Genomic DNA, 25,692 nt, shown 5'->3' with positions numbered 1-25,692 from the left:
TGTTACTGCTGGGGCTGAGGCTGAGTGTGCTGTGGTGCTCTTGAGCCTGGTCTGGGGTGAAGGCAGCTTGGTTTGCAGGAGGAAATCACAGAATCCTCGAATGGTTTGGATTGGAAGGGGCCATCTCATCCTGCTCCCCTACCATGGGCAGGGACACCTTCCACTAGACCAGGTTGCTCAGATGACCATAGTACCCCTGGGACACCAGTTTGAAATGCTAGTTAACCTGGGTTGGATGCTAATGAACCTGTGTCTGTGTTGGTGGGGGTTGTTACTAGCTAGGGGGAATTGTGCAGGATGGGGTAATTGCTGGACACAGTTGCTGGACAGCTGCTGAATGCAGGGGCTCGAGTTCATTCTCCAGTTGTTTAAACCTCAATTAAGCAAATACTAAGCCACTGTGTGTAGTGCAGAAGTGGTTTGGATATACCCATGGGTGTGCTTGCCATGCTGCAGCCATCCTGTAGCCAGAGGCTCTGCCAGGTCCCATCCTGGGATGCAGATCCCATGTCCAGCTGCCTGGAGCAACTCATCTTCAGCAGGAAGCATTTCACTGTTTCCAGCAGTATTGCTGCACTTGGCAGAGCCCCAGGGCACAGGGAAGGAGCAAAGGACCAGCTCAGGTCATTCAGCCCAGCAGCGGTGAGGAAGGCTGAAATGGAGAGTGACTTGAGCCAGAGCAGTGCTTAGGGTAGGGGACACCTTGGCTGGAGAGTCCTGAAGGATGTGGGAACCAGCACAGCATCATTCCTGGGCTCTGGAAAAACACAGGTTGTGAAACCTTGTGGAATGCAAGAATGCTGCTTCTGCTCCATTATGTTTCCATGCCTTGTTTCCATGCCCCAAACCTCGTTACTGTGCTCGTGTACCTTCTGTGTTTGCATCTTCTTTTTTATCTCTTTAGAGAGAGAGAGAGAGATCTATATATGGATAGGTATCTGTGTATAGATACATACCTACGATAGGTATCTAGATGTCTGTGTATATATAGATATATAATATATTTTATATCCTTACCCTGTATTTTTATCTCTCTCCTGCCCTGCAGAAGCGGCAGATCCTGGTGACAGTGGTCGAGGTGTGCCTGCCGCTGCTCTTTGCCGCCATCCTGATCGCACTGCGGCACCGCGTGCACTCCGTCAGCCACCCCAACGCCACCCTCTACCCCACCGAGTCTGTGGATGACCTGCCCAGCTTCTTCTCCTCCCGCCATGTCAGCACCCCCTGGGAGCTGGCCTATGTCCCCTCCAATAGCAGTGCTGTCCGGAGCATTGCCGAGGCGGTGGAGAGAGCTCTGCCCATTAACATCCGAGGTGAGCAGGGCTGGGGCTGCCCCTTCCACCCCAGACACTGGTGTAAATTTTGACTCTGAGCAGTGTGGTCTGGTGGAAGGTGTCCCTGCCAGTGGCAGGGGTTTGGGATTGGGTAGTCTTTAGTGTCCTTTCAAACCCAAATCATTCTGTCACTGATTCTAAATCCTCCTTCTCCTGGGACACCATTTTTTCAGAACTTCAAGGCTATAGTTTCTTTTTTTTTTCTTTTTTTTTTTCTTCCCTGCTAAAATTACAGGATTTTGAATTAATTTTTGGTCTCATTTTATTGCAGTTTCCATCTAGAAAAATATCGCCCTAAAACAGTTAAAGAAAGTGGCAGCGTTTCCCTGTGAAAGAGTATTTTTGGAAATCTTTTGGCACAGAAGATTTTAGCACTTGGTGTTCCAAACTGTTAGGATTTTCTGTGGGAAAGATGACTCCTGCTTTTAAGGAGGAGGAATGTCTGCATGCCCAGGATACAGGGCAGCATCCTGTTTGACTCCCCCATGTCTGACAGCAGGCACGGCACGTGCCTCGTGTCCCGGACGAAATGATGCTCCTGGTGAGGGCTGAGCACCAACCCACAGTGCTCCATTCTTGCATGTCCGTATTTTCCCTCTCTACAGCTCAGGGCTTTGCCTCGGAGTGGGATTTTGAGGAGTACGTCAGGCTGGACAACCGCTCGGGCAGCGTCCTGGCTGCCGTCGTGTTCCGGCACCACTTCCCGCACGGCTTGGCCCCCCTGCCCCTCCAGGTGAGCAAGGGGAAAGTGGGCTGGTCGGGACAGCAACACCATCCAGGTGTCATCCGGGTGTCACTGCTGTCTGTCCCACCCACCTTCAACCCTCCATGTGCTCCTTCCAGGTGGAGTATGAGCTGCGCTTCAAGTACAGCCCGAGGAACGCCCCGCGGAGCGAGCAGACGGGGCTGAACCCCAACCTGGACCGGGACTGGCACACCAGCTACCTCTTCCCGCTCTTCCAGCTGCCTGGGCCCCGCGAGGCCAAGTTTGCTGATGGGGGGACACCAGGTGAGCACGGCTGAAGGCATGGGGTCACTGTCCTACAGCACCTGGCAGGCTCTGGGCTTTTAAAGAAATAGGTTCATTAAAAAAAAAATTATTAAATTTAATTAATTATAATGAAATATTGATTTATTTCAGCATTAAATACCAGCATTAAATTTTTATAAGGCAAACAAATATGTATTTATAGAAATAGCAGTTTTTATATAAATACAAGCAAGTAATGAATTAAATATTTATATAGATATTAAAATTCTTAATGTATGTATAAATCTTTATGAATACATAAATAGTTAGATTGTTATGTATTTGTATAGATGTTTATATTCAGTTTTATGCATATATAAACAATTCATCAAATAATGGCAAAATTTAAAACCAATATTTATATATTAATTATATACCATGTTAATAATTATTTAATTAATTTGTATGTGTTTTTTACTTATTTATTATTTACATATAATTTAACTATATTTACAATTTTGTATATTCATTACAGATATCTTTTATTTGAATTTTATCCTGTGACTTCACAGGCACTGCTTGGCCTCTGGGCCTCCACCAAGCAGGGTTGGATAAGAATAAATTTTAATGGACATGAATTATTTTAAAAATTAATTTTTTCCCCATTTTGATTTTTAATGGAAATTTTATTTCACGATCCAAACTTCCCAGTGTTTATTGTGCTGCTTAAGTACTTGAAAAGTAAATGGAGTAGTTCTGTGGTTTGAGGTGTTCAAGGGCAGCCAAACCACTGGCAGAGCAGGAGCCAGCAGGGATGTTGCTGGAGCTGGTGTTGGCTTAGGACTGGATTTTTGGGAACTTTTGTGGTGGCAAAGGGAATATTTCCCTCAGTGGGATTTCTCCCTCTGTATATCTCCCTGCAATGTCCGGGGAGAGTGAGGGTGAGGAAGTGGGTGAACGGGTTTTGCTCACAGTGTGTAAATAAAGCAGAGCCCCAGAATGTTTGCTCAGTAAATATCAAACATAGCTCCTGATCTCATATTCCCACTTTTATCCTCTCTCTCTGTGGGTCATTTTAATGACTGACTTTCAAAATGTTCATCTGGGGCTTTGTAAGAGAATTTAAGTTCCTTTTCAGGTAACACTTGGCAGTAATTCCACTTAAAAATAAACTATTTTAAGTTTATTTTGTTATTTAAAGCTATGTCAAGAGAGGTTTAAGTTGGATATTAGGAAAAGGTTCTTCCCCCTGTGGTTGGTCAGGCACTGCCCAGGCTCCCCAGGGAATGGGCGCAGCCTGAGGCTGCCAGAGCTCCAGGAGCATTTGGGCAATGCTCCCAGGGATGCACAGGGTGGGATTGTTGGAGTGTCTGTGCAGGGCTGGGAGTTGGGAGTTGGATCCCTTCCCACTTGGGGAATGCTGTTGGGAAATTAAAATTTCTTCAATGTTTTCTAAGGCACAAAAATTTAAGCCACATGTGCAAGTCGCAGGATATACCTTTTATCACTGCAGCCTGTGTAGTATCATGTACTCTTTTGGTTTACAAAGAAAAAGGAGCCAAACACAAACACAATCCCAGTGGCTTGTGATGGTTGATGGTGACAGAGAATCTCCCCATTACAAAGTCACAGCCGTGCTGCAGGACAGCAACCATGAACTGAGTTTTCCTGGTAGCTCCTTCTAAATGATGGTTATGGGAGATAGCGATTTTGGTCTAGTGGAAGGTGCCCCTGCCCATCATGGGATGTGGAACAAGATGAGCTTTAAGGTCCCTTCCAACCCAAACCAGCGATTCTGTGAATTTGCTGTAGTATCAATCCTTCCCCAGCTCCTTGATGCTTATTTTGCTTTTCCTCCATGCACCAGTTTTAGTCCCTGTTCCTCTTCCCATGCAATCCTTCTCAAAAAGGCTGTTTGTCCCTCCAAACCCCACACCTGTCTCTATTCCCCATGTTCTTTCCATGCAGGTTATCTCCGGGAAGGATTCCTGGCAGTGCAGCATGCAGTGGACAGGGCCATCATACAATACCACAGTGGTGCCAGCTCCAGCAGCCTGCTGGAGAACATCACGGTGGTGGTGCAGCGCTTCCCCTTCCCGGCCTACGTCAACGACCTCTTCCTCCTGGCCATCCAGAACCAGCTGCCGCTGCTGCTCATGCTCAGCTTCACCTACACCTCACTCAACATCGTCCGTGCTGTCGTCCATGAGAAGGAGAAGAAGCTGAAGGTGAACGTGGAGATGTACTCCCCTGCCTCTGCAGCGTTTCCCAATGGATGATGTCTTTAAATTAGTAACAAAATCCCTATTGGGTGTAGAGCCAGTGAGCAGGAGGTGGGGATGGTAGCGGATTAACGAGCCTCAGGGAGGAATGTTGCTAATCCTGCTGCCAGGATGGGGCTGGACTCTCCTTGCTATGCAATCCAGGGTGCTGGACCACGGGGATGGTGTTTCTCCTGGGCTGGGAGAGAGGGCAACACATGTGGGTTCCAGAGTTTGTGGATTCGAGAGTTCAGCCTGTGGGAAGGAAGAATTTTGCCTTTTGAGTGTAGAGACCTGTTGTGCATGTGCTGTGGGGGCGGCTGGAGCTCTGCTGTGTAGTTGCAACAGCAGGGCTTGGCTTCCCCCAGGCACTGGGTGTCCTGCCCTGTGCTAGGTGGCCCTGGTGGCACCACAGGCACCCTGCTCTGGATTTGGGCTCAGTTCGGTTCTTTGGGGACTCCTGCAGTGGTGGCAGCCCTTGTTTGGGGAGGTGGGGGACACCATGCCATGCTGGTGGCTGTTCAGGACCACTCTGGTGGCACGTGGGGCTGCCACCTTCTTGCTTGTGCCACAGGACAAAGCCACCTCTGCCTTGCCCCACCATGCCCAGGGAGCATGGGTGCAGCCCTGGGTGACGCTGTGACCTCCCACAGGAGTACATGCACATGATGGGCCTCAGCAACTGGTTGCACTGGAGCGCCTGGTTCCTCATGTTCTTCCTCTTCCTCCTGGTGTCTGTGTTTTTCGTCACCGTGCTCTTCTGTGTCAAGGTGAGCGTCTGTCCCCAGGCCATGAGCTCTGTGCTGGCAAAGCACAGGGATGACAGGGCTGCTCTGCTGTGGGAGTGTCCTGGTGTCTTAGGGCTTCTCCCGAGGCTGGAGTTTGTGTTACCTGGACCGAGGTGGGCAGTGCTGCCCCACAGCTATATTCATGTCAAGGGTGACTCCCTGTGGACACTCCATGCAGAGCAGGATCACCCTGCTCCCACAGTCTCTGGAGGACCTTGAGCTCTCCCCTGTGCATGTGCCCACACCATGAGAAACAGGAGGGGGCTGCCTGGGTTCTGGCCAGGGTGTCCCCTGCTCCCGAGATGCCCTGTCACAGAGGGCAATCTGTATTTCCTCCCTCTGGAGTGGTCTGGGAGTTTCTGGGTGTTCTCACCCATCTCAGTTTCTCTCCAACCCTTGGAGAACATCAGGTCGGTGCTGCTAAAGTCACAGCTGGCTCCAGCAGCACCGGGAGTCACAAGATTTTCCTAGCAGGTGAGCGAACAGGGAGCAGTGCTCACCAACAGTGATCCCACGCTGGTGTTCACCTTCCTCGCCATCTTCTCCATCTCCACCATCTCCTTCAACTTCATGGTGAGCACCTTCTTCTCGCGAGGTGAGTCCCCCCTTCTGCCCCCTTGTGTGACCACTTTGACATGTGGAGGGGGCATTTCTTCCCATTTTTGGCTGCATTTTCCCCACATGGTGTGGAAAGGGATGTGGGTACTGTTGCTTCCCAAACCAGAGGAGGTCCAAGGGCTGGAGCTCCTCTGCTCTGGAGCCAGGCTGGGAGAGCAGGGGTGTTCACCTGGAGAAGAGAAGGCTCCAGAGTGACCTCAGAGCCCTTCCAGTGCCTAAAGGGGCCCCAAGAGGGCTGGAGAGGGACTTTGGATAAGGGCCTGGAGGGACAGGACAAGGGGGAATGGCTTCCCACTGCCAGAGGGCAGAACTAGATGTGATATTCTTGGCTGTGAGGGTGGTGAGACCCTGGCACAGGTTGTCCAGAGCAGCTGTGGTTGCCCCTGGATCCCTGGAAGTGTTCCAGGCCGGGTTGGATGGGGCTTGGAGCAGCCTGGGATAGTGGAACATGTCCCTTCCCATGGCAGGGGGTTGGACAAAGTGGTCTTTAATATCCCTTCCAATCTAGACCATTCCATGGCACTATGACCAGGTCATGTCTTAGGGCCTCATCTGGCTTGGCCCCAGACTCTGCTCTGGATGGGCAGGAGGCTTCTGCAGCTACACATGGTGGGGTTGGGGATGGGGTCAGGCTCCTGCCTTGCTGTGGGACATGGGCATGTCCTTGTTTTGTCCCCACATAACCATGCTTCATGCACAAGTGTGGAATGTCCCTGGATGGGAAGCTGGTGAGGAATGCTGGGTGGCGTCACCATGACGTCTTCCCTCCTCTTTTCTCTGTGCTGGCAGCAAATGTTGCAGCTGCCGCTGGCGGCTTCCTCTACTTCTTCTCCTACATCCCCTACTTCTTCATCTCGCCCCGCTATGACCTGATGTCCCACAGCCAGAAGCTGGCATCCTGCCTCATCTCCAATGTGGCCATGGCCATGGGGGCGCAGCTCATCGGCATGTTTGAAGGGAAAGGTGAGCAGTGTGGTCTGTTCCTGCGGAGAGCAGCATCTCCTCCCTGCCAGCCTGATCTTGTGATGGGGTGGGACTGGCTTGGTGGAAAGACATCTGGGAGAAGCACTTTCTTGCTCAAATGTAGAGCTGATTGATCTTACACCAGGGCTCTGCCTCTCTGAATCCATGCCAGTGCCTCTGGGCTGTGCAAAATGCCATCCTTCCTTTAATTACCGAAGAAATTCTGTTCTAATGGAGGGGAACTATTGCATTTCCTCCTTCACTATATATATCTTTAATTTCTTTAATTAAAAAGAGTCTGCTGCTTGGTTCCAGCAGATCCATGCTTTTACAAAGTGCTGGCAGTAGATCGGTGGCTGCGGTGACAGAGGGGTGATGCTGCAGAAGGGATTGTTTCTTTCCAGGCAGTGGCAGAGAATGGGATGGAAGGAGCGTGGTGGGGTGGGGAGCCTTGAGGTGTCACTGCCTCTTTTCCCTCCATCTATAGAGGGATTGCAGAGCTGTGCAGGTGCTCCTGGCCATGGAGCAGTGAACTGATAGAGGGGCTGCTCTCTGCCAGTCCTGGAGAAGGTGACCCTCCCAGGGATGCAGAGGTAGCAGTGCCCTGTGTGCCTTGCAGGGTCGGGCATCCAGTGGAGGGACCTCATGAAGCCTGTCAGCGTGGATGACAACTTCACCTTGGCCCAGGTGCTGGGGATGCTGCTGCTGGACTCGGTGCTCTATGGTGTGGTGGCCTGGTATGTGGAGGCCGTGTTCCCTGGAGAGTACGGTGTGCCACAGCCCTGGTACTTCTTCCTCACGGTGAGAACTGTTTACACCCCTTCCCTGGGCTCGGGGGCTGTCACTCGGGACAGTCACCACTTCTGTGCCATGCAGCAGGCTAGTCTGATGGGCAAGGGTGGCACCTTCTGGCCTCCAAAATCGCGGGGTCTGCAGCATGTCCTCACTAAAGGCTGATGCAGGTGTAGGTTTTTACTGTGGATCAAGGTCGTATTGGCTTTTAATCTCTCTCCCAGCACTTCCTGGCATGCAGGGTGTTGTTAAATATCTCCATGCCCAAGCAAAGGCATTGGAGAAAAACCCCAGGTGTGAGCAACCAGATCCAGTCATCTGACACCCCCTAAGTACTGTGATCCAGGCAGGCATGGTTGACCTGTGTCCCACTGCCACCCCCCACATGCCAGGGGATGGGTGACAACTGTCATCCCATCAGCTGAGCCACCCTCACTCTGCCAAGCCAAACTTGGCATCACCTTCTGCAGCTGCAGCTGCAGTGGGCACTGCGGCTCCATGGCTGCAGAGAGGACACATTCTGTCTGGATACTGGAGATGGATCCTTTGTTATTTGATAGAGTGGTTTTTCCTTCTCCCTTCCAAATTCTTCATCCCTGAGTGGTTTCACTCCTGCACCCCACTCTCCCTTGCAGCCAGACCAGGGAAGCAGAGATGCAGCCATTGACAAAAGCTGATTTTGCATCCAAGAATTGCTGAATTGTTATTCCCACGGGGATTTAAAGTCTCAAACACTTAATTTCATTCCTAGAGAGCCAGGTCAAAAAAAAGGGTCTGTAACTGCAGCAGCTGGACCCCAGTATTTAGTGTGTGTCAGCAGTTTTGGAGGGGGTGGTCATCCATCTGCTTTCCTGGGCAGGGTGCTTCTGCTTGAGTGATTTTACTTCTCAGCAAAATTTTTCCTGTGGAGATGAAGATGGGGAAAAGCTGCTGTGTAACCACAGGCAGTCCTGCTGAAAGGGAGAGATAGGGGGAAAGCAGGAGGGCAGGAGGAGCTGTTCCATCATGTTGGCCCTGCCTGCTGAAGATGTGCTGCTTGGTAATTCCCAGCCCAAGGAGAGTGGTCTGGGAGATCGTTGGGAGGTGTCTGTGGGAGGAGGAGAATGATCAAGGCTGGGAAGAAGAGATGGGCTCTGCCTGTGCCTGATTTCTGTCTCTGCCTTCCTCCATCAGCCGTCGTACTGGTGTGGGCGACCCAGGACTGTTGTGGGGAAAGAGAAGGAGGAAGAGGAGGATCCTGAGAAAGCCCTGAAGAGTCAGTATATTGAGGAGGAACCTGCTGACCTCGTGTCAGGCATCAAAATAAAGCACCTTTCCAAGGTACCGACTACCTAGCAGGGCACAAACACACCATAATGGTTTTGTAAAACCTGTTGCCTGCAGGCAGCTTCTGTATCCTTGTGCAGCCCTAGGACTGGGTATGGCTCTTCCCCAGAGCTGGCTGCATTTTGTGGTGGGATGAAGTGCTGGGTACTTACAGGTGCAGTGACATCTCTATTTAACTTGTTGACATCTGAATTTAACCTGAATTAGACCTATTGTCTACTGCCAATGCCCCATGAGCATCCTGGGCTTTGCCTGCTGGGTGGAGCCGAGGCACTTGCCTGAAGTGCAGCACCAACTCATGGGTGTGATCTCCACAGGTCTTCAAAGTGGGGAACAAGACAAAAGAGGCAGTGAAGGACCTGACAGTGAACATGTATGAAGGACAGATCACTGTCCTGTTGGGACACAACGGTGCTGGGAAGACCACCACTCTGTCCATGCTCACAGGTAGGAGCATCCTGCTTGGGGCTGGGGTGTGGAAGGGAAGAGCTAATGGCTTGACCCTCAGAGAAGAGCCAGACCCTATCTCTGAGGGTAGGGAGGGGTTTTTGATCTTTCTTGGAGGACCTTCAGTTTGCTGAGCTGTTGGCCAGGGGTGCCAGGGTAGTGAGAGGGGGATGGAGGGAGCATGGGGTTCCCTGCTCAGCCCTCAAGAGTGGGATGAGCCAGTGGGTGAAATGACAGCCAGACTTTGTGCTGGAGAGCCCTGAGACTGGGCCTGCTGTAGGATTGCTCTCTGTATGCTCTGCCATGATAAGGCAGATAAGGTAGAGCTGGTGTTTGTCATTCTTGAGCTGCTGAACTCCAGGATACCTATTTTGGCATGATGGACATGGTGACCTTTGATGGTCCTTTCTGTTCTCTGTTGCTCTGAGCTGCTCCTGGCTACTTGGGACTCACGGGACCTTCCTGGAGCTCTGCCCTGCCCCTGCCTGGCGCTCTGCACAGCTCAGAACCATGTTTGACCTGCCTGTTGCTCTCCTTTTTGCAGTGGCAGGCCCAGTTCCCACTTGTGGGTGCCCTGCACCCCACCCTGTAGGCGAGAGGAAGCTCTTGTACCCCAGCCTGAGCAAGAGACAGACTTGCTCTGATTTTTGGCAGAAAGCTGGTGGGGGGGGGGATGCTTTGCAGGACCCTCCACCTTTCCACTGGCTCTTTGCCACTGGGGTCACCCTGAGACACTGTGTCCCCTCCCTGCAGGTCTGCACTCCCCGACGGGTGGGCAAGCTTACATCAATGGCTACGAGATCTCCCAGGACATGGTCCTGATCCGCCGCAGCCTCGGGCTGTGTCCCCAGCACGATGTCCTCTTCGACAACATGACAGTGGAAGAGCACCTCCACTTCTATGCAGGGGTGAGCCTGGCACTGAGCAGGGGGGCAGCTCTGGGGGAGGCACTTGGGCTCCTGAGGGTGGGGAAGTGTGGTGAGATTGATCAAGTGGGTCAAAAAAGGATCAGAGGGTGGAACACCTCTGCTCTGGAGCCAGCCTGGGAGAGCTGGGGATGTTCACTTGGAGAAGAGAAGGCTTCAGGGAGACCTTAGATCCCCTTCCCCTTCCAGTGCCTAAAGGGGCTCCAGGAGAAGGATTTTGGACAAGGTGCTGGAATGACAGGACAACGAGGAATGGTTTCACACTGAGAGAGGACAGGGTTAGATGGGATACACAGAAGAAATTGTTCCCTGTGAGGATGGTGAGGCCCTGGCACTGGTTGCTCAGAGAAGCTGTGGCTACCCCATCCCTGGAAGTTCCCAAAGCCAGGTTGGATGGGGCATGGAGCAACCTGGGATAGTGGAAGGTGTCCCTGCCCATGGCAGGGTGGTTGGACTAGATGATCTTAAAGGTCCCTTCCAGCCCAAACCATTCCATGATTCCATGATACACAGAACAGCCCTTGCATTCTCTTGCCACCTCATTTGCAGGCAGGAGCTTTCTGCTTGGTTGGTGAAGAAGTGGAGGGTCAGAGGCAGCACAGCTCCACAGAAATACACCTGCCAGCTGTGCCAACCCCTGTAGGGGTGGGCAGGAGTCCATCTCTGGTTCCCCACTTTCCTGCCTGGGTGTGGACAAGGGTTTTGGCAGCCCTGCAGGTGTGCTCATCCCTTGCTTTTCCCTGTCTGGCAGCTGAAGGGATACCCACCCTCCAAGTGTCCTGAGGAGATCAACCACATCCTGAGGATCCTCAACCTGGAGGACAAGCGCCGCTCCCTGACCAAGGCTCTCTCTGGGGGCATGAAGCGCAAGCTGTCCATCGGCATCGCCCTCATTGGGGACTCTAAGGCAGGTGGCTTTGGTGGGTTCACCTCGAACCTGGGGCCAGTGCAGGTCCTTGGGGTGGCTCTGGGGCTGTTCCTCATCCATGGTGAGCCAGTGGGAGAAGCAGGGACAGCAGGGAATGTGCAGGAGCATCCCCACAAAAGGGACAACTCGGAGGGCCATCATGCCCTGAGGCTCTGCTGTCTGGTAGCTGCTCCCCAAGATCTTTGCAGGGAGGCCAAGGCTCCTTCTGGGCCCTGAGGCTGTTCCCTCCTGTGCTGCTGGGCCACTGCCAGCCCTTTCTGACCTGCATCCATCTCCTGTGTGCAGGTGGTGATGCTGGATGAGCCGACATCGGGGATGGACCCAGCCTCTCGCAGGGCCACGTGGGATCTCCTGCAGCAGCAGAGGAGCAACAGAACCATCCTGCTCACCACTCACTTCATGGATGAGGCGGACCTGCTGGGGGACCGCATAGCCATTATGGCCAAGGGCGAGCTGCAGTGCTGCGGCTCCTCACTCTTCCTCAAGCGCAAATACGGTATGGGAGCACCAGCAGGCTCCATGTCTTCTGGTCAGGGAGGAGCAGGAGAGGGATACCAGGGAGGGGATCCATTGCTCCTTGTCTGATGGGTGGTTGTTCCCAATCCTGCTGTTCAGCCTCTCCTGAAGCCCATCCCCACACTTGCTCTTGCATTGTGTGCATGTCAGAGGCAAAGTGGTGCCTGAGCATCCCTCTACTCCAGCCCCGTCCCCAGGCCAGGCTGGGCTGGGATTGACTCTCCTCTGCTTTCTCCTGTGGCTCCCCCCAGGGGCAGGATATCACATGGTGATGGTGAAGGAGCCCTACTGCAACCTGGGGGAGATCTCCCGCCTCATCTGCCAGTACGTGCCCAATGCCACCATGGAGAGCAATGCTGGGGCAGAGCTGTCCTTTATTCTGCCCAAGGAGAGCACACACAGGTAATGGCATTGTCCCCTGCTGCCCCTCCCTGGGGTGTTCCCATGTCTTCACACACTGTCTCACAGGCTTGCTGGAAAGAGGAGCTGCTTCTCAAATCTGTGCTGGTCATGGAAAATGGGATTCAGTTCCTTCTGTGGTGCTGAGGGTGACACAAATGAGGCAGGATGTTCTGGTTCCAAAATGAAATTATGGACCTAGCAGGTTGGGGGAGCTGATTGTCCCCATCTGCTCTGTCCTTGTGAGAGCCCTCCTGCAGTGCTGCCTCAAGGTCTGTAGGGACCAACATGAGGACATGGAGCTCCTGAAACAAGTCCGGGAAGGCCACAGAGATGATCTGAGGGCTGGAGCCCCTCTGTTCTGGTGGCAGGCTGGGAGTGTTCACCTGGAGAAGAGAAGGCTCCAGGGAGACCTTGAAGCCCCTTCCAGTGCCTAAAGGGGCTCCAGGAGAGCTGGAGAGGGACTTTGGATAAGGGCATGAAGTGACAGGACAAGAAGATAACAGCTTCGCACTGCCAGAGGGCAGGATTAGATGGGATATTGGGAAGGAATTGTTCCCTGTGAAGGTGGGGAGGCCCTGGCACAGGTTTCCCAGAGAAGCTGTGGCTTCTCCTGGATCCCTGGAAGTGTCCAAGGCCAGGTTGGACAAGGCGTGGAGTAGCCTGGGATAGTGGAAGGTGTCTCTGCCCATGGCAGGGGGTGGAATGGGATGGTCAGTTAAGTCCATTCCAAACTCAAACCCTTCTGTGTTTCCATGATTCTGTGATAGCTGAGGCAAGAACAAACAGCCAGTGGAGCTCAAAATCTGTCCTTGGGGATAAGGGGTTGCGCAGTGCCACAGGCAGCCCTGGGGTTGGCTGCAGGACTCCAACAGCTGCAGGACTGATGTCCAGAGGATCTTTACCCCTGAGTGGCCCATCTCATCAGTGTTGGTGTCTGACATCTCCCTTCTCCATTCAGGTTTGAGGCCCTGTTCACTGAGCTGGAGCAGAGGCGGGAGGAGCTGGGCATCGCCAGCTATGGTGCTTCGGTCACCACCATGGAGGAGGTGTTCCTCAGGTAGGTGGAGGGGTGACCAGTGCCCATGTGCTTCAGTGATGTCCAGCACAGCTCTCCAGGGCACTTGCTGGATTTGGTCCCTTGGGTTTGGCTTCCCCAGCTCAAAACAGCTGTATCCCACCTGGGTCTGTGTTTGATCAACTGCTTTGTCCCCTGGCACAGGGTTGGGAAGCTCGTGGACTCCAGCATGGATATCCAGGCCATCCAGCTGCCTGCTCTGCAATACCAGCATGAGAGACGCTCCAACGACTGGGCCATGGATGACTCCAGCAGCCTGAGTGGCATGACGGATATGACAGATGACAGCGGGGCGCTCATTACTGAGGACTGCTCCAGCATTAAGCTCAACACTGGCGTGAGTGCTGGGGGTGTCGGTGCAGCAGGAATGGGGAGGGTGCATGTGAAGGGGGCGTTTGGAGCAGGTTTACCGGGTGGAGCCTCCCCCACGGCTTCTCTCACTGTGTGTGGTTTGGAAGATCAAGTTGCCATCTGCATCAGTAAGGCGAATAATCTTTAGGGTTGGTGTGATTGGTCACTTCCATCTTCTTCATGTTAATCTTGAGGTCTGAGTTGCTCCTCAGGGTGTTCCAGGAGATCTAATGTGGTTTTTTCATTGTTGCCATTGTTCCGTCACTTGGGTTTTTCAGAAAGAAGATGAGAAAATCCATCTTCCTTCCCTTGCTAGGCTCGTGTTCAGTTCCCTGGCAGCCCTTCATGCCCGGCTGCCTCTGTGCCTGTGATAAATATCTCTTGTATTCTCAAGGGCATGTCTCAAAGGCAGAGAGGTTGCTGGGTTTGAAAGGCAGAGAAGGTGCTTGCAGGGGCTGGGTTGGGCACTCCCATGTGTCTCACCCAGTTGCTCTGGCCAGCAGCCACCCTGCAGTAATCCTGTTTGGGAACCTCAGCTGCTGGGAGGTGGAGGAAGGTAAAGGTCATGGCTAAAGCTGCTTGTAACACCTGAGATCTTAAAGTGACTCATTCAGAAGCTGTGGAGTTGGATGTGCTGGAGCTGGGCAGATGCCCTGTTAATCTCTTGATAGGCTTGGCTGAAAAGCAGGCTCTGCTGCAGGCTGGCAGGGTACATGCAGGATGGGGGTGGTTTGGGGTCACCTTTCCCATCGGCTGCGTGGGGTGATGTGTCCACAGCTGGCAGGGCTTACCTTGACCTTACCACTCCCCTTGCAGTTCTACCTGTGCTGCCAGCAGTTCTACGCCATGTTCATGAAGCGCGCCATGTACAGCTGGCGCAACTGGAAGATGGTGGCGGCGCAGTTCCTTGTGCCTCTGATCTTCACTGCCTTCGCCCTCATCGTGGCCAAGACCTTCCCGGGCCCACGGGACTCGTCCCTGCTGCGGCTGACGCTGGAGCCCTACGGCCAGACCATTGTGCCTTTCTCGGTGTCGGGCGCTGCAGGCCTGCCGCAGAGGCTGGCGGAGCAGTACGTGGAGCTGCTGGATGCGCAGCGTCAGTCGCCACTGGAGGTGCTGGGTGAGGCCTCAGCGAGTACCCCTGGAGCAGGGGTTGTCCAGCAGGGTGTGCAGGGGCTGCCAGTGAGGGTGGTTTAGGTTCCCGCTGCAGCATATCCGATGTTTTCCTTGCACCTGCTCCTTGATGGCAGTGTCCCATCATTACCCTCCTCACCTGAGCAGAGCTGTTTTCTCCATAACCCCATGTTTGTGACCACTGGAACAGGCTCACCAGGGGAGTGGTCATGTCCCCAGCCTCTCAGAGCTCAAGGAACTTTGGACAGTGCTCTCAGGCACAGGGTGGGATTGTTGGGGTGTCTGTGCAGGGCCAGGAGTTGGACTCAATCCTTGTGGCTCCCTTCCCACTCAGGAATTTCTATGGATCTGCATTTCTCTGATCAGGACTAGGGTGGGCCACGAGGGCTGAGGTTGATTGGGGTTTTTTCCAGTTGGCCCCAGTTAGCTCTGGTGTACTCGTAACAGCAGCGGTGTTTGGCAGGTGGGCTGGAGGAGTACCTCATCTCCCGAGCCTCTGAGGAAGGGGGAGCCTTCAATGAGCACTACATCGCAGCCGCCTCCTTTGAGGGAGCAGGGAACCGCACGCTGGTCACAGCGCTCTTCAACAACCAGGCCTACCACTCGCCAGCCACCGCCCTCATGCTGGCTGACAACGCCGTCCTCAGGGTGCTGGCAGGCCCCAACGCCTCCATCACTGTCACCAACTACCCCCAGCCCCGCAACATCACTGAGAAAGCCAAGGACCAGCTTATGGAGTATGTGTGGTGATGGCATGGGGGTTGCTATCCTGCTAGGGCTCCTGTGGGTGCAGGTTGGCTTGGTTTTACTGGGGTCAGTGGAGGAGCCAGGCTGGAGCTTCTCAGACCCAAATATAGATGTGATTGCACTCAGGAGGTCAGGGGAACAAAGCTGTGGAGATGGCTTACCTGCCTGAGCCTGCAGGCACTTTTCCCCACGTATATCCCAGAGGTTGCCTGTTCCCCTTGAGGTACTTGTTGGGGTTATTTTTCCCCAGCTGCTCAGAGTAGGGGAGGCCATGTGGCCATGCTCTTCACAAAACCCCACATCCAGGGCCTCTGAACCTCACCTGTACCAGAGGGGCCACGTGTGGGACCTTGCCAAGGCAAGGTAGAGGTTTGTGGTATGAAAGGTGGGCTGTGCCTGGGGGATGATTGTCTCCCTTGAGTGTTTGTTCAGCTTGTTGGGAGAGTATAGCCTCTGCAAGAAGTCCAGTGTGGGTTTGCTGGCCACAGCTTCCTCAAGATGGGCAGCAGAGGGGCAGGTCCTGATCTCTGCTCTCTGTGACCTGAGACAGGACCCGAGGGAGCAGCTGGAGCTGTGTCAGGGGAGGGTTAAGTTGGATATCAGGAAAAGGTTCTTCCCCCAGAGGGTGATCAGGCACTGAACAGGCTCCCCAGGGAATGGTCACAGCCTGAGGCTGGCAGAGCTCCAGGAGTGTTTGGACAATGCTCTCAGGGATGCACAGGGTGGGATTGTTGGGGTGTCTGTGCAGGGCCAGGAGCTGGACTGGATGACCCTTGGGTCATCTATTCAGCTCAGACTATTCTATAATGCTATGCTGTCCCCGTGTAGCCTCAGCATGGGTTTGCTGAGGTGTCCCTGCCCTGATGTGTCCCTCTGTCCCGACAGAGGTCAGACTGGGTTTGCCATTGCCATCAACCTGCTCTATGGGATGGCCTCACTCGCCAGCACCTTTGCACTGCTGCTGGTCAGCGAAAGGGCCATCAAGGCCAAGCACGTCCAGTTTGTCAGTGGCGTCTACGTGGTCAACTTCTGGCTTTCTGCCCTGCTCTGGGACATCATCAACTTCCTCATCCCTTGCGCTCTGATGTTGGTGAGTCACCCCTAGCACCCCAGCACCCTCCCTGTTGGTGGAAGCACAGGGTGCTGCTCCTCTGGGATGTACAGGAAAAAGGACATGGCCACTGGCATTGTCTCAGTAGACAAGAAAGCTGTCCTTTAGTCCTGCTGGGAGCTGGACCATGGCCAACCAGCTGGGGCAGTTGATTGCTGTCTTTGGCACCTTAATACTTGGCTGATAGCACTAAAAAAATGTTAAATCGATGGGATCTTGGAGAAAAATTGCCCAGCTCTGCCCTTCTGCATCCCAGTCTGCAGAAAGGGCTTCCCCTGGGGACAGCCATGGGCTGATGGTAGCATCCATCTGTGGAGGGGTGTCTGGGTCAGTGCAGTGCTGACGTTACCCTCTTCCCTGGGCCACTGGGACAAGGAGATATTGCCTGAGCTCAAGCCAAATGTACCTTCTCCCCACATTGCTGTGCCACAGGTGATATTCCAAGCCTTTGATGTTCAAGCTTTCACCCAAGATAGCCACCTCGTTGATGTGATGCTGATCTTCCTCCTTTATGGCTGGGCCATCATCCCCCTCATGTACCTCCTCAGCTTCTTCTTCTCGGTGGCAGCCACCGCCTACACCCGTCTCACCATCTTCAACATCCTCTCTGGCACTGCCACCTTCCTCGCTGTCACCATCATGAGCATCCCAGGTGGGTCACTGCCCTCTGTATCTGCCCAGCCATCTCCAAGAAGGTCCAGCCCCAAAGAGGACTCTCACCCCAGGACTGTGCCCACAGTAGCTGTAAAACCCTACAATAGTCCATTACCACCCATTTAATGTGACAAATTATGTTTGGTTTCCTTCTAAACTTGACAGTATCAGGGTTTTTCTCCCAAACCAGCAGTCTTCAGTCCACTGATCCTCCTGTGCTCCTCTTTCAGAGCTGGGCTTGGTGGACCTTTCCAAAACCCTGGATAAAGTTTTTCTCATCTTACCCAATTACTGCTTGGGCCAGTGCATCAGTGACTTTTACCAGAACTACGAGTTCATTCAGTTCTGCACCTCCTCTGTTGAAGCCATCTTCATCTGCAAGGCCTTCAGTGAGTCTCCATGTCCTCACCCAGTCAAACCCTATGTCCACACTGGGGGGCTCTGTGGGGTTGATGGTGGAACTGGGCAGTATCATGAGGCCTTTGCCAAGGCAGTAGCTCCAGGTGCCATTTTAGAGCAAAAACTGGGAAGCATATTAGGACATACATAGGAAAAAATTCCTAATTGGATCACCTTAGTCATGATGTAGAGGAAAATGTGAGCATGGGGAAGTTTCATAGACAAATAAAGAAATCCCAAGACCGGTGTCCTCTGCCTGCCTCCACTGGGCATCTTCTGCCAGATCCCCTCCAGACCCAAATTCTCTTGTGGGAAGCATTGGAAAGAGCTGTAGGTAGGGAACCAGTGTGGGATGGAGATGAACCTGGCAAAGCTTCAGGCTCACAGCTTCCTTTGGAGCTTATCTGCCCCTCCCCAGAGTGTGGATTGATCCAAATATTGATTTTGTTCCATCTCTCCTCAGATATCAGTTATCAGATGAACTACTTTTCCTGGGAGACCCCTGGGATTGGGCGATACCTGACCTCCTTGGCTGTCCAGGGTTTCTCCTTCCTCTTCCTCCTCTTCCTCATTGAGACAAACCTCCTCTGGAGACTGAGAACTCTGGTCTGTGGCATCTGCAGGCGGCGGAAATGGGTTAGTGAAGCATGTGGGAGGGAGCAGTAATGTGCCCTCCAAACCCAGCCCAAGAGTCCCTGTGAGCTGGGCCCTCATCCCCTAAATCATCTTCCCAGGGAGCATCTCCAGAGCAGGTTGGAGAAGCCAATCCTGTTAAAGTGTATGGGTTGGCAAAGGGAGTGAGATGTCCCCAGAGGTGGCTGATGGAACAGGTGGATCCTGCCAGGGTTGGGGACACTGGAGGAACCCATTCATCCCCCAGCAAGCAGGTGACACAGATTGTGTCTTCCCCCTGTGTTTAGGTGGCCCTGCTGAACAGAGTGTCTGTGCTGCCAGAGGACCGGGATGTGGCAGATGAGAGGAAGAAGGTTTTGGAGTCACCACCAGAACTGCTGTCATCTCTCAGCAGCCCTTTGGTCATCAAGGAGCTCACCAAGGTGAGGAGAGATGACCTGAGCAGCCTGCTGCCAGCAGAGCCATGTCCTCTCAGGACATGGGCTCTCAGGGCTAGCAAAACCAGTGCCTGCCTTGCTGTGCCATCAGGCAGTGACATGTGGCTCGTGTGTGGTCTCCTCCAGGTCTACGACAGCCGGGAGTCCCTGCTGGCAGTAGATAGGATCTCCTTGGCCGTCAGCAAAGGGGAATGCTTTGGTCTCCTTGGCTTTAATGGAGCGGGCAAAACCACCACCTTCAAGATGCTGACTGGTGATGAGAGCATCACATCAGGGGATGCCTTTGTGGATGGCCACAGCATTCTGGCCAACATCAAGAAGGTACCCAGGGCTGCAGGGGCAAGGATGGTGTTGCAGGCAATCCTGTGTTTGGCTGGGCTGAGCCACATTGCAGGTGCCTCCAGGAGGACATGGTTGCAGTTCCAGAGGTGGAGATGATATCCCGGGGACATTGTCTCCTTGGCTGGCTCAGCTCTCCATTACCTGGCCGTGTGGAAGCAGTCCCTCTCCACTGGGATTACAGATGTGGTACAGATGGAGGCCAAACCTGGTGAGGGTGGCAACCCCTTCATCAAAGGGTTTACCTCTATAGCTGGAAATGTGGAAAATATTGGAGGATGGCCTCTAAAATGAGTGTATCAAACTTTTCCAGACCTTTGCTAGGGGTCTCCTTGCTGGGAATTGCCCACTCCCTTTGGAAGAGCAAGAGATAAGCAGGGGTTAAGCTTTTGGTCCAATCCTGGGATTCCTCTACCACTGTCACAGATTTCACAGCATAGTCTGATTTGGAAGGGACCCACAAGGACCATCAAGTCCAACTCTTAAGTGAATGGGGACTCCAGACAAGGTCAGGCATGGAGAACATGCCCTGAGAGCACAGCCCAAATTGCTTCCTTCCCTGGAACTGCCTTTTTTCATGCTCTTGTCCCTGGAGGTGACCAGGACATGGGGGAGGTACCAGCCCTCCAACGCTTTCCTTCTCCTGGAGCCTGGGCCACCCAAAATGGTCCCTCACAGTGAGGAACCAGCTTGGCAGAGGCATAGTGAGCCCACCCAGTTGCTGTCCAGAGACAGATCTGTGTCCATCCCTGTCAGGCCAGCTGCTCCAGGGGGCATTTCCCTCTCATTTCACCCACGGTTTCAGAGCTGCAGCTCAGTCCCCATCGCTCTGAGCCAAACCTCAGAGGAGCAGCAAAGCCTGCGGGGTCCCAGGCAGCTCCAACTTGGAGACCTGCCTGTGAGCTGATTCGTGTTGTGTTCATCTCGGCCCAAGGTGCAGCAGCGGATCGGGTACTGCCCGCAGTTCGATGCCCTGCTGGAGCACATGACGGGGCGCGAGACGCTGAGCATGTACGCGCGGCTGCGCGGCATCCCCGAGCGCTACATCGGCAGCTGCGTGGAGAACATGCTGCGCGGGCTGCTCCTGGAGCCGCATGCCGACAAGCTCATCAGGACCTACAGGTGAGACCAGGCTGGACAAACCCCATGTCTGCTGCCCCTCCTCTCGTGTGGCACTCCCTCTGCTTTTGGTCCCCATTCCTGTGTCCCATTTTCAACTGAAGGTTGGACTTGATGATCTTACAGGTTGTTTCCAGCCTTAATGATTCTGTAATTCCTCCGCAGTGGTGGGAATAAGCGGAAGCTGAGTGCTGGCATTGCCCTCATTGGTGGCCCCCCTGTGATCTTCCTGGATGAGCCCTCCACTGGCATGGACCCCGTGGCCCGGCGTTTGCTCTGGGACGCAGTGACACGGACACGGGAGTGTGGCAAATCCATCATCTTCACCTCCCACAGGTGACACTTGGCTGGGCAGGGCTTGGCATAAGAGATCAGGGAGAGTGGTGGGATCCAGGGGATGGGACACACCTTCACAGCCTGGTGGGTGGGCATGCACTGCTACCCAAATCTCACTGTTCCAAAAGTCCAGACAGGAGGGAATACACCTCAGCTACCAGCTACATCAGAAGCTTCTGCTCGTGTCCTGGTGCTTACATGTCCAGAGAAGCTGTGGCTGCCCCATCCCTGGAAATGTTCAAGGGCATGCTGGACAGGGCTTGGAGCAACCTGTTCTAGTGGAAGGTGTCCCTGCCCGTGGCAGAGTGTGGAACTGGATGAGCTTTAAGGTTCCTTCCAACCCAATCTATCCTGGAATTCTCTGAACAAGTCCTCTCCTTCCTGCAGTATGGAGGAATGTGAGGCGCTGTGCACACGATTGGCCATCATGGTGAATGGGCAGTTCAAGTGCCTGGGCAGCCCCCAGCACCTCAAAAGCAAGTTTGGCAGTGGATACACCTTGCTGGCTAAAACCCGCAGTGAGGAGGAGGGAGAGCTGCAGGCCTTCAAGGCATTCGTGGAGAAGACTTTCCCAGGTACCATGAGCTGCTGGAGCAGTTGTCCTGGGAGCAGGGGCGGGGTGCTGGATGTGAATTCCAGCACATTCCCTAACCCAGAGCCTCTCCTTGCTTGATTCCCCAGGCAGTGTCCTGAAGCATGAGCACCAAGGCATGGTGCATTACCACTTGACCAACAAGAACCTCAGCTGGGCACAGGTAACAGTGTGCTGGGAACCCTCCTCCTGCCCCTTCCCGTGTTCTCAGTGCTTTGGTTTCAGTAGTGCATCCTTCCCACCCTGCACTCTCCCATGGGAACCAGGCACAGGCGGGCACAGCTTCCCTGCACTGGCACCTCCCTGCTCCTGCCCCTCAGCTCCAGGCATGCCCTGGCAATGGCTTCAGGAGGTGCCACGTGGGCACTGTGTGGTCCCACCAGGGCTGGGGGCAGTGGCTTTACCCAGCCACTGATCCTGAAGGGTCCCAGTCCAGGGACGCTCATAAAAACCTGCAGTATAGATACAGTGTGTAACCCTCTTCGTCCACTATACAGTTGCATATAGAATATATACATAGTATATCTTTCTATATATACTACCTGTCTATATGGACACTATCTATATATAAACACATGTATAGTATATTCATATTGTATAGATATTCATAGTGTACAGATAGTTTTCATATGCAGTGTCTTAAGTATATATAGGTTTTTATATATCTGTATTTTATATACACTGTATATAGTGTTTATAATACACTGTATATAGTATATGTCTTGTATATATATACACTGTATTATATGCTCTATAGGATATATGGTCATACTCTGTACAGATTATATATTCTGGACTATATACTCCTTATATAAAGTATGTCATATATATTCCTTATATAAAGTATATCATATATATACACTGTATAGAGAGAGTACATAGTATACAGATTATATAAAATCTATATGTAGGATTATACATAGGATTATATAAAACTAGAGAGAGTGAGTTTATAAATATAGTTTTATATATTATATGTAGCTAAATATAAAAATTATCTGCATGCTATATACAGATAGTTATGCATAGGGTATATAGTATCATATGTAGTTTTTTCTATATTGTATAACTATTTTATATATACAATGTGTAAGCAAAAACCTTGAGCAGGGTTTCAAGTCCAGATATGTGTGTGGATCGTCACACACACACACATATATATATATGCATTTATCACATATAAATATGTAAAACAATTATATATACAGCATATATTTTAAAATGGTGTCAGATACTCCTGACTTCCCTTTAGTCTCCTGCCAGGGAAGTTGTCATTTTCCTGGGCCTCCTGGAGAAAGAAGCTTTCTCTGCTTTCCCTGTCACAGCCTGGGGGTTCCCTATTACAGTTTGGCATTCCCTGTCACAACCTGGGGTTCCCTGTCACAGCCTGGGCTTCCTCCTGGCATCCTTGGGGTTCCCCCTCACCAAGTCACACTGCCCTCATGTCCCTGCTCTCCCCTGCAGGTCTTTGGGGCCCTGGAGAAAGCCAAAGAGAAGTATCGCTTGGAAGACTACTCGGTGAGCCAGATCTCCCTGGAGCAGGTCTTCATGAGCTTCACTCGCTTCCAGCACTACACAGAGGACAGAGGGAAATGAGCCCCTGCGGTGCCCTTCGTCACGGACTGGCCCTCAGCCTATACATAGTATATATAGAGACAGTAATTTATATATTGGCGTGTCTTAAATACTGTATAAATGTAAAACTTTCCACTGGGGAGGGGTGAGAGGATGGCAACACTCCTGCTGCTGTCACAGGCTCTGGGTGTGCGTGGGTGTGTGTGGGTGTGCGCATGTGACACTGCCACTCTCCAGCCTTCATCCGTCCATACAGCAAAAAAAATCTGCCCAAAAAGCCGGGACAAGCCTGGATGGGTGGTGAGGGTGTTGGATCTGGGCTGGCAGAGGAGGAGTGGGATCCTCCCCTGCTCCCCTCTTCCCTACCCCTCGCTCACACCCAGCAGGACGCTGCGTCATGGTCTCACCTGCATGTCCATGTGTTGTTTGGTGGTTGCTTGTGGTTTAGCAGGAGGTTGTCACAGAGCTCGGATCCAAACCGTCCCTGGGGTCAGCAGGATGAGCTGGGATCACCCATGGAAGCACTTTGTGTCCAGCCAGGGGGAGATGGCTCAGCCCCTCTCTAGCCCCTGCCTGGCATGGGAAAGAGGAGGCTCTGTCTCCTTTAACTGCTTGGGAAAACTCTGTCTCCTCCTGCCTGCTTGCCAAGCCTGGCTCGAGGAGTTGGCAGCAGCCCCAGCCATGCATGGGGAGCTGTGTGGTGCCAGGAGCTGGCACTGGGTGAGAGGTAGGGCATGGTGCTGGAACGATGCCCAGAGCTTGGCCCCTGGGAACAGCACGTGATGGGCACGGCTGGGGAACCAGAGCTGGAGGTGACGATGGGTGAGGGGTGCCTGGGGACGTTGCTGGGATGGGTGAGAGATGCCACAAGGTCTGTGGGGATGCTGCTGGGGTGAATGAGAGGTGCTGCACTCCCCAGCATGGTCTTGGCTGTGCTCAGTGGGATGGGTGTGAAGTGTCACCGGGTGCCCAGGGATGCTGCTGGCCTGTGTTGTGCCTATGCAGAGGTTCTGCCAGCAGCACTGCCCCACACTCTGCTGTGCAGCCACTGGACCAGTTTGGAGCCAGCGGTGCCCTCGCTGTGTCCATGTCCTGCTGAGCTCACCCCTTACACCCCACACAGCTCCAACCAGACCACAGCTGTCCTGCATCCCCCTCCTCATCCCTATCCCCTCCATCCCTCCCCGGGCTGCTCCAGCAGCAGGCAAGGAGCGAAGGCCCTGTCGTGCCCGTGCCTGGCTCCGGGATGCTGCTGGGCACCAGCACTGCCGAGCCCTGCCTGAGCTCAGTTGGAGGTGGCAGCTTCTTTTTGGAGTTTCCCAGTGACTGGGTTGGGGTTTTTTTTTTGGTTTTTTTGGTTTTTTGGGGTTTTTTTGTTTGTTTGTTGGAAGTCTGTGTTGATTCTTGTCTGTCCTTAACTAGTCCCTGTGTCACCTGGGGCAGCCCCTCGGGTGCTGCCCCACGATCAATGCAGAGCTATTTGCACTATAGTACTACACACAATTGCACATAACTAATTAATATGTATGGTGAGGGGGGCTGATTCCCTCCCAGTGATTGCATTGTCAGGGGTTGGGTTATATTTTTGGGTTGGGTTTTCATTTTTTTCCTCGTGACTGACTCATTCTTTCCTGTTCCATTTCTTCCCTTTGCCTAATGTTGTTGTTCAGAACGATGGTGCATCATGTTACTAAGAATTTTCCCGGATCTTAAAGATGTGTGTTTTTATTAGTCAGCAGCCAGCAGGTGAATGGCAACCCTGGACATCTTGGAGCCCTTTGGAGCTGCTGGCAGGGAGGGATTGCTCCCTGGGAGCATCCTGGTGGGCACCAGAGCTAGCCACTGCCAGGACACCATGCAGGGGGGAATCCCAGCACCAGTGACTTTCCCAGGGAGGGAAGAAAAAGGGGGGATGCTTTTTGCTGGGAGGGTGCCTGAAGTGCTCAAACTCCCAGTAACTGTTCTGGAAAGAGAAGTAGAGCAGGATGTAATAGAGCCTCCCCTGCGTTGCCTGGAGTGGGGCACAGTGGGAATGTGGTTTCAGGGGGTGAGATGCAAAATTGCCACAGGCTGGCAGTGCCCCGAGCACAGCAGCAACAGTCCCTGTCCTTTTGGGGTACTGGTATCCTCCTGCAAGGCTCGGTGCTGGCATGGGGACACTGAGGCAGTGGAACCCCCACTGTGCCCATGAGGCATGGCAGAGCTGGAGCGAGAGGAGTCCCTGGCAAGGATGACATCCCCTGGCCCCAGCCCCTCATCACTCTGGGGCCAGCGTGGTCTAAATGAAGGAAGTGCTATGGAAGCAGCATTTCCCTGTCCCATGAGGCTGTTACACCCTGCCTGTCAGCAAGGCAGGCACGGCAGGCTGTGCATGGTGCTGCTCCTGATTTCAGTCACAGCCACAGTGCCAGGCATGCCAGCCTGGGGCAGGGAGCAAGACCAGGAGTGCTCCGTGGGCATGTGCTGCTGCTGGCACTCTCTGGCCTTCCAGGTGGGAGAAGCAACACGGCTCCTGGGCAGCTGCTACACCCCACAGGCTGCACTGTGGTTGTTATTCCCATCATAGGAATAATAAAGATTTTTTTTCCAGTGGGTGTTTCCTGGCCTCCTTTGGAATCAGATTCTGCTCAGGCCTCCTGCTCTCTGTGTTGGGGAAAAGGACATGGAGGTAGAGGGGTGTCCTACAAAACCAGAATTGAAAGGGCTCAGTCCAGCTTGGAAAAGCCCAGCAGATGAGGAGTCTTTTTGTGGAAGCAGAAGCTGGGGTCCCCGCCCTTTGTCCCCCAAGCAGCCAGAACACTCTGCTCTTAGCTCCCCCAGCCAACCACAGGTGAGGAGGGGACCTTGAGCCTGGCACTCAAAAGATGTTTTGGCCTCCATGGCAGTGGGGGGCTGGCCCAGGTACCCCCACTTCCTGCA

General features: G+C 53.3%; 1 protein-coding gene across 2 annotated transcripts in view; it reads left to right on the top strand.

Annotated features, from left to right (window-relative positions):
• ABCA3 (ATP binding cassette subfamily A member 3) overlaps positions 1-25,362 on the top strand; it is a 32,291-nt gene extending 6,929 nt beyond the window's left edge. Inside the window, exons 3-31 of one of the 2 annotated variants that reach the window (XM_085075190.1) lie at positions 1,049-1,313; positions 1,940-2,067; positions 2,178-2,343; positions 4,273-4,532; positions 5,219-5,335; positions 5,828-5,948; positions 6,761-6,934; positions 7,554-7,735; positions 8,900-9,046; positions 9,370-9,499; positions 10,253-10,407; positions 11,177-11,332; positions 11,639-11,849; positions 12,121-12,271; positions 13,230-13,328; positions 13,491-13,683; positions 14,514-14,817; positions 15,295-15,568; positions 16,464-16,668; positions 17,122-17,341; positions 17,574-17,732; positions 18,206-18,378; positions 18,663-18,797; positions 18,939-19,133; positions 20,086-20,273; positions 20,436-20,606; positions 20,994-21,181; positions 21,288-21,361; positions 22,663-25,362. In XM_085075190.1, the coding sequence (XP_084931316.1) occupies positions 1,049-1,313; positions 1,940-2,067; positions 2,178-2,343; positions 4,273-4,532; positions 5,219-5,335; positions 5,828-5,948; positions 6,761-6,934; positions 7,554-7,735; positions 8,900-9,046; positions 9,370-9,499; positions 10,253-10,407; positions 11,177-11,332; positions 11,639-11,849; positions 12,121-12,271; positions 13,230-13,328; positions 13,491-13,683; positions 14,514-14,817; positions 15,295-15,568; positions 16,464-16,668; positions 17,122-17,341; positions 17,574-17,732; positions 18,206-18,378; positions 18,663-18,797; positions 18,939-19,133; positions 20,086-20,273; positions 20,436-20,606; positions 20,994-21,181; positions 21,288-21,361; positions 22,663-22,794 (5,073 nt within the window). In that variant the 3' untranslated portion in view covers positions 22,795-25,362. Of the gene's footprint in view, positions 1-1,048; positions 1,314-1,939; positions 2,068-2,177; positions 2,344-4,272; positions 4,533-5,218; positions 5,336-5,824; positions 5,949-6,760; positions 6,935-7,553; positions 7,736-8,899; positions 9,047-9,369; positions 9,500-10,252; positions 10,408-11,176; positions 11,333-11,638; positions 11,850-12,120; positions 12,272-13,229; positions 13,329-13,490; positions 13,684-14,513; positions 14,818-15,294; positions 15,569-16,463; positions 16,669-17,121; positions 17,342-17,573; positions 17,733-18,205; positions 18,379-18,662; positions 18,798-18,938; positions 19,134-20,085; positions 20,274-20,435; positions 20,607-20,993; positions 21,182-21,287; positions 21,362-22,662 lie in introns of both variants that reach the window. The other variant, XM_085075189.1, reaches the window with a different exon arrangement.
• Positions 25,363-25,692: the final 330 nt, after the last annotated feature.

The sequence above is a fragment of the Lichenostomus cassidix genome, chromosome 14 (genome assembly GCF_008360975.1).
Source record: "Lichenostomus cassidix isolate B80296 chromosome 14, HeHo_3.0, whole genome shotgun sequence".
Taxonomy (NCBI): Eukaryota; Metazoa; Chordata; class Aves; order Passeriformes; family Meliphagidae; genus Lichenostomus; species Lichenostomus cassidix.
Note: the sequence above shows the minus strand (reverse complement) of the source record. Positions and strands in the feature narration are given on the sequence as shown.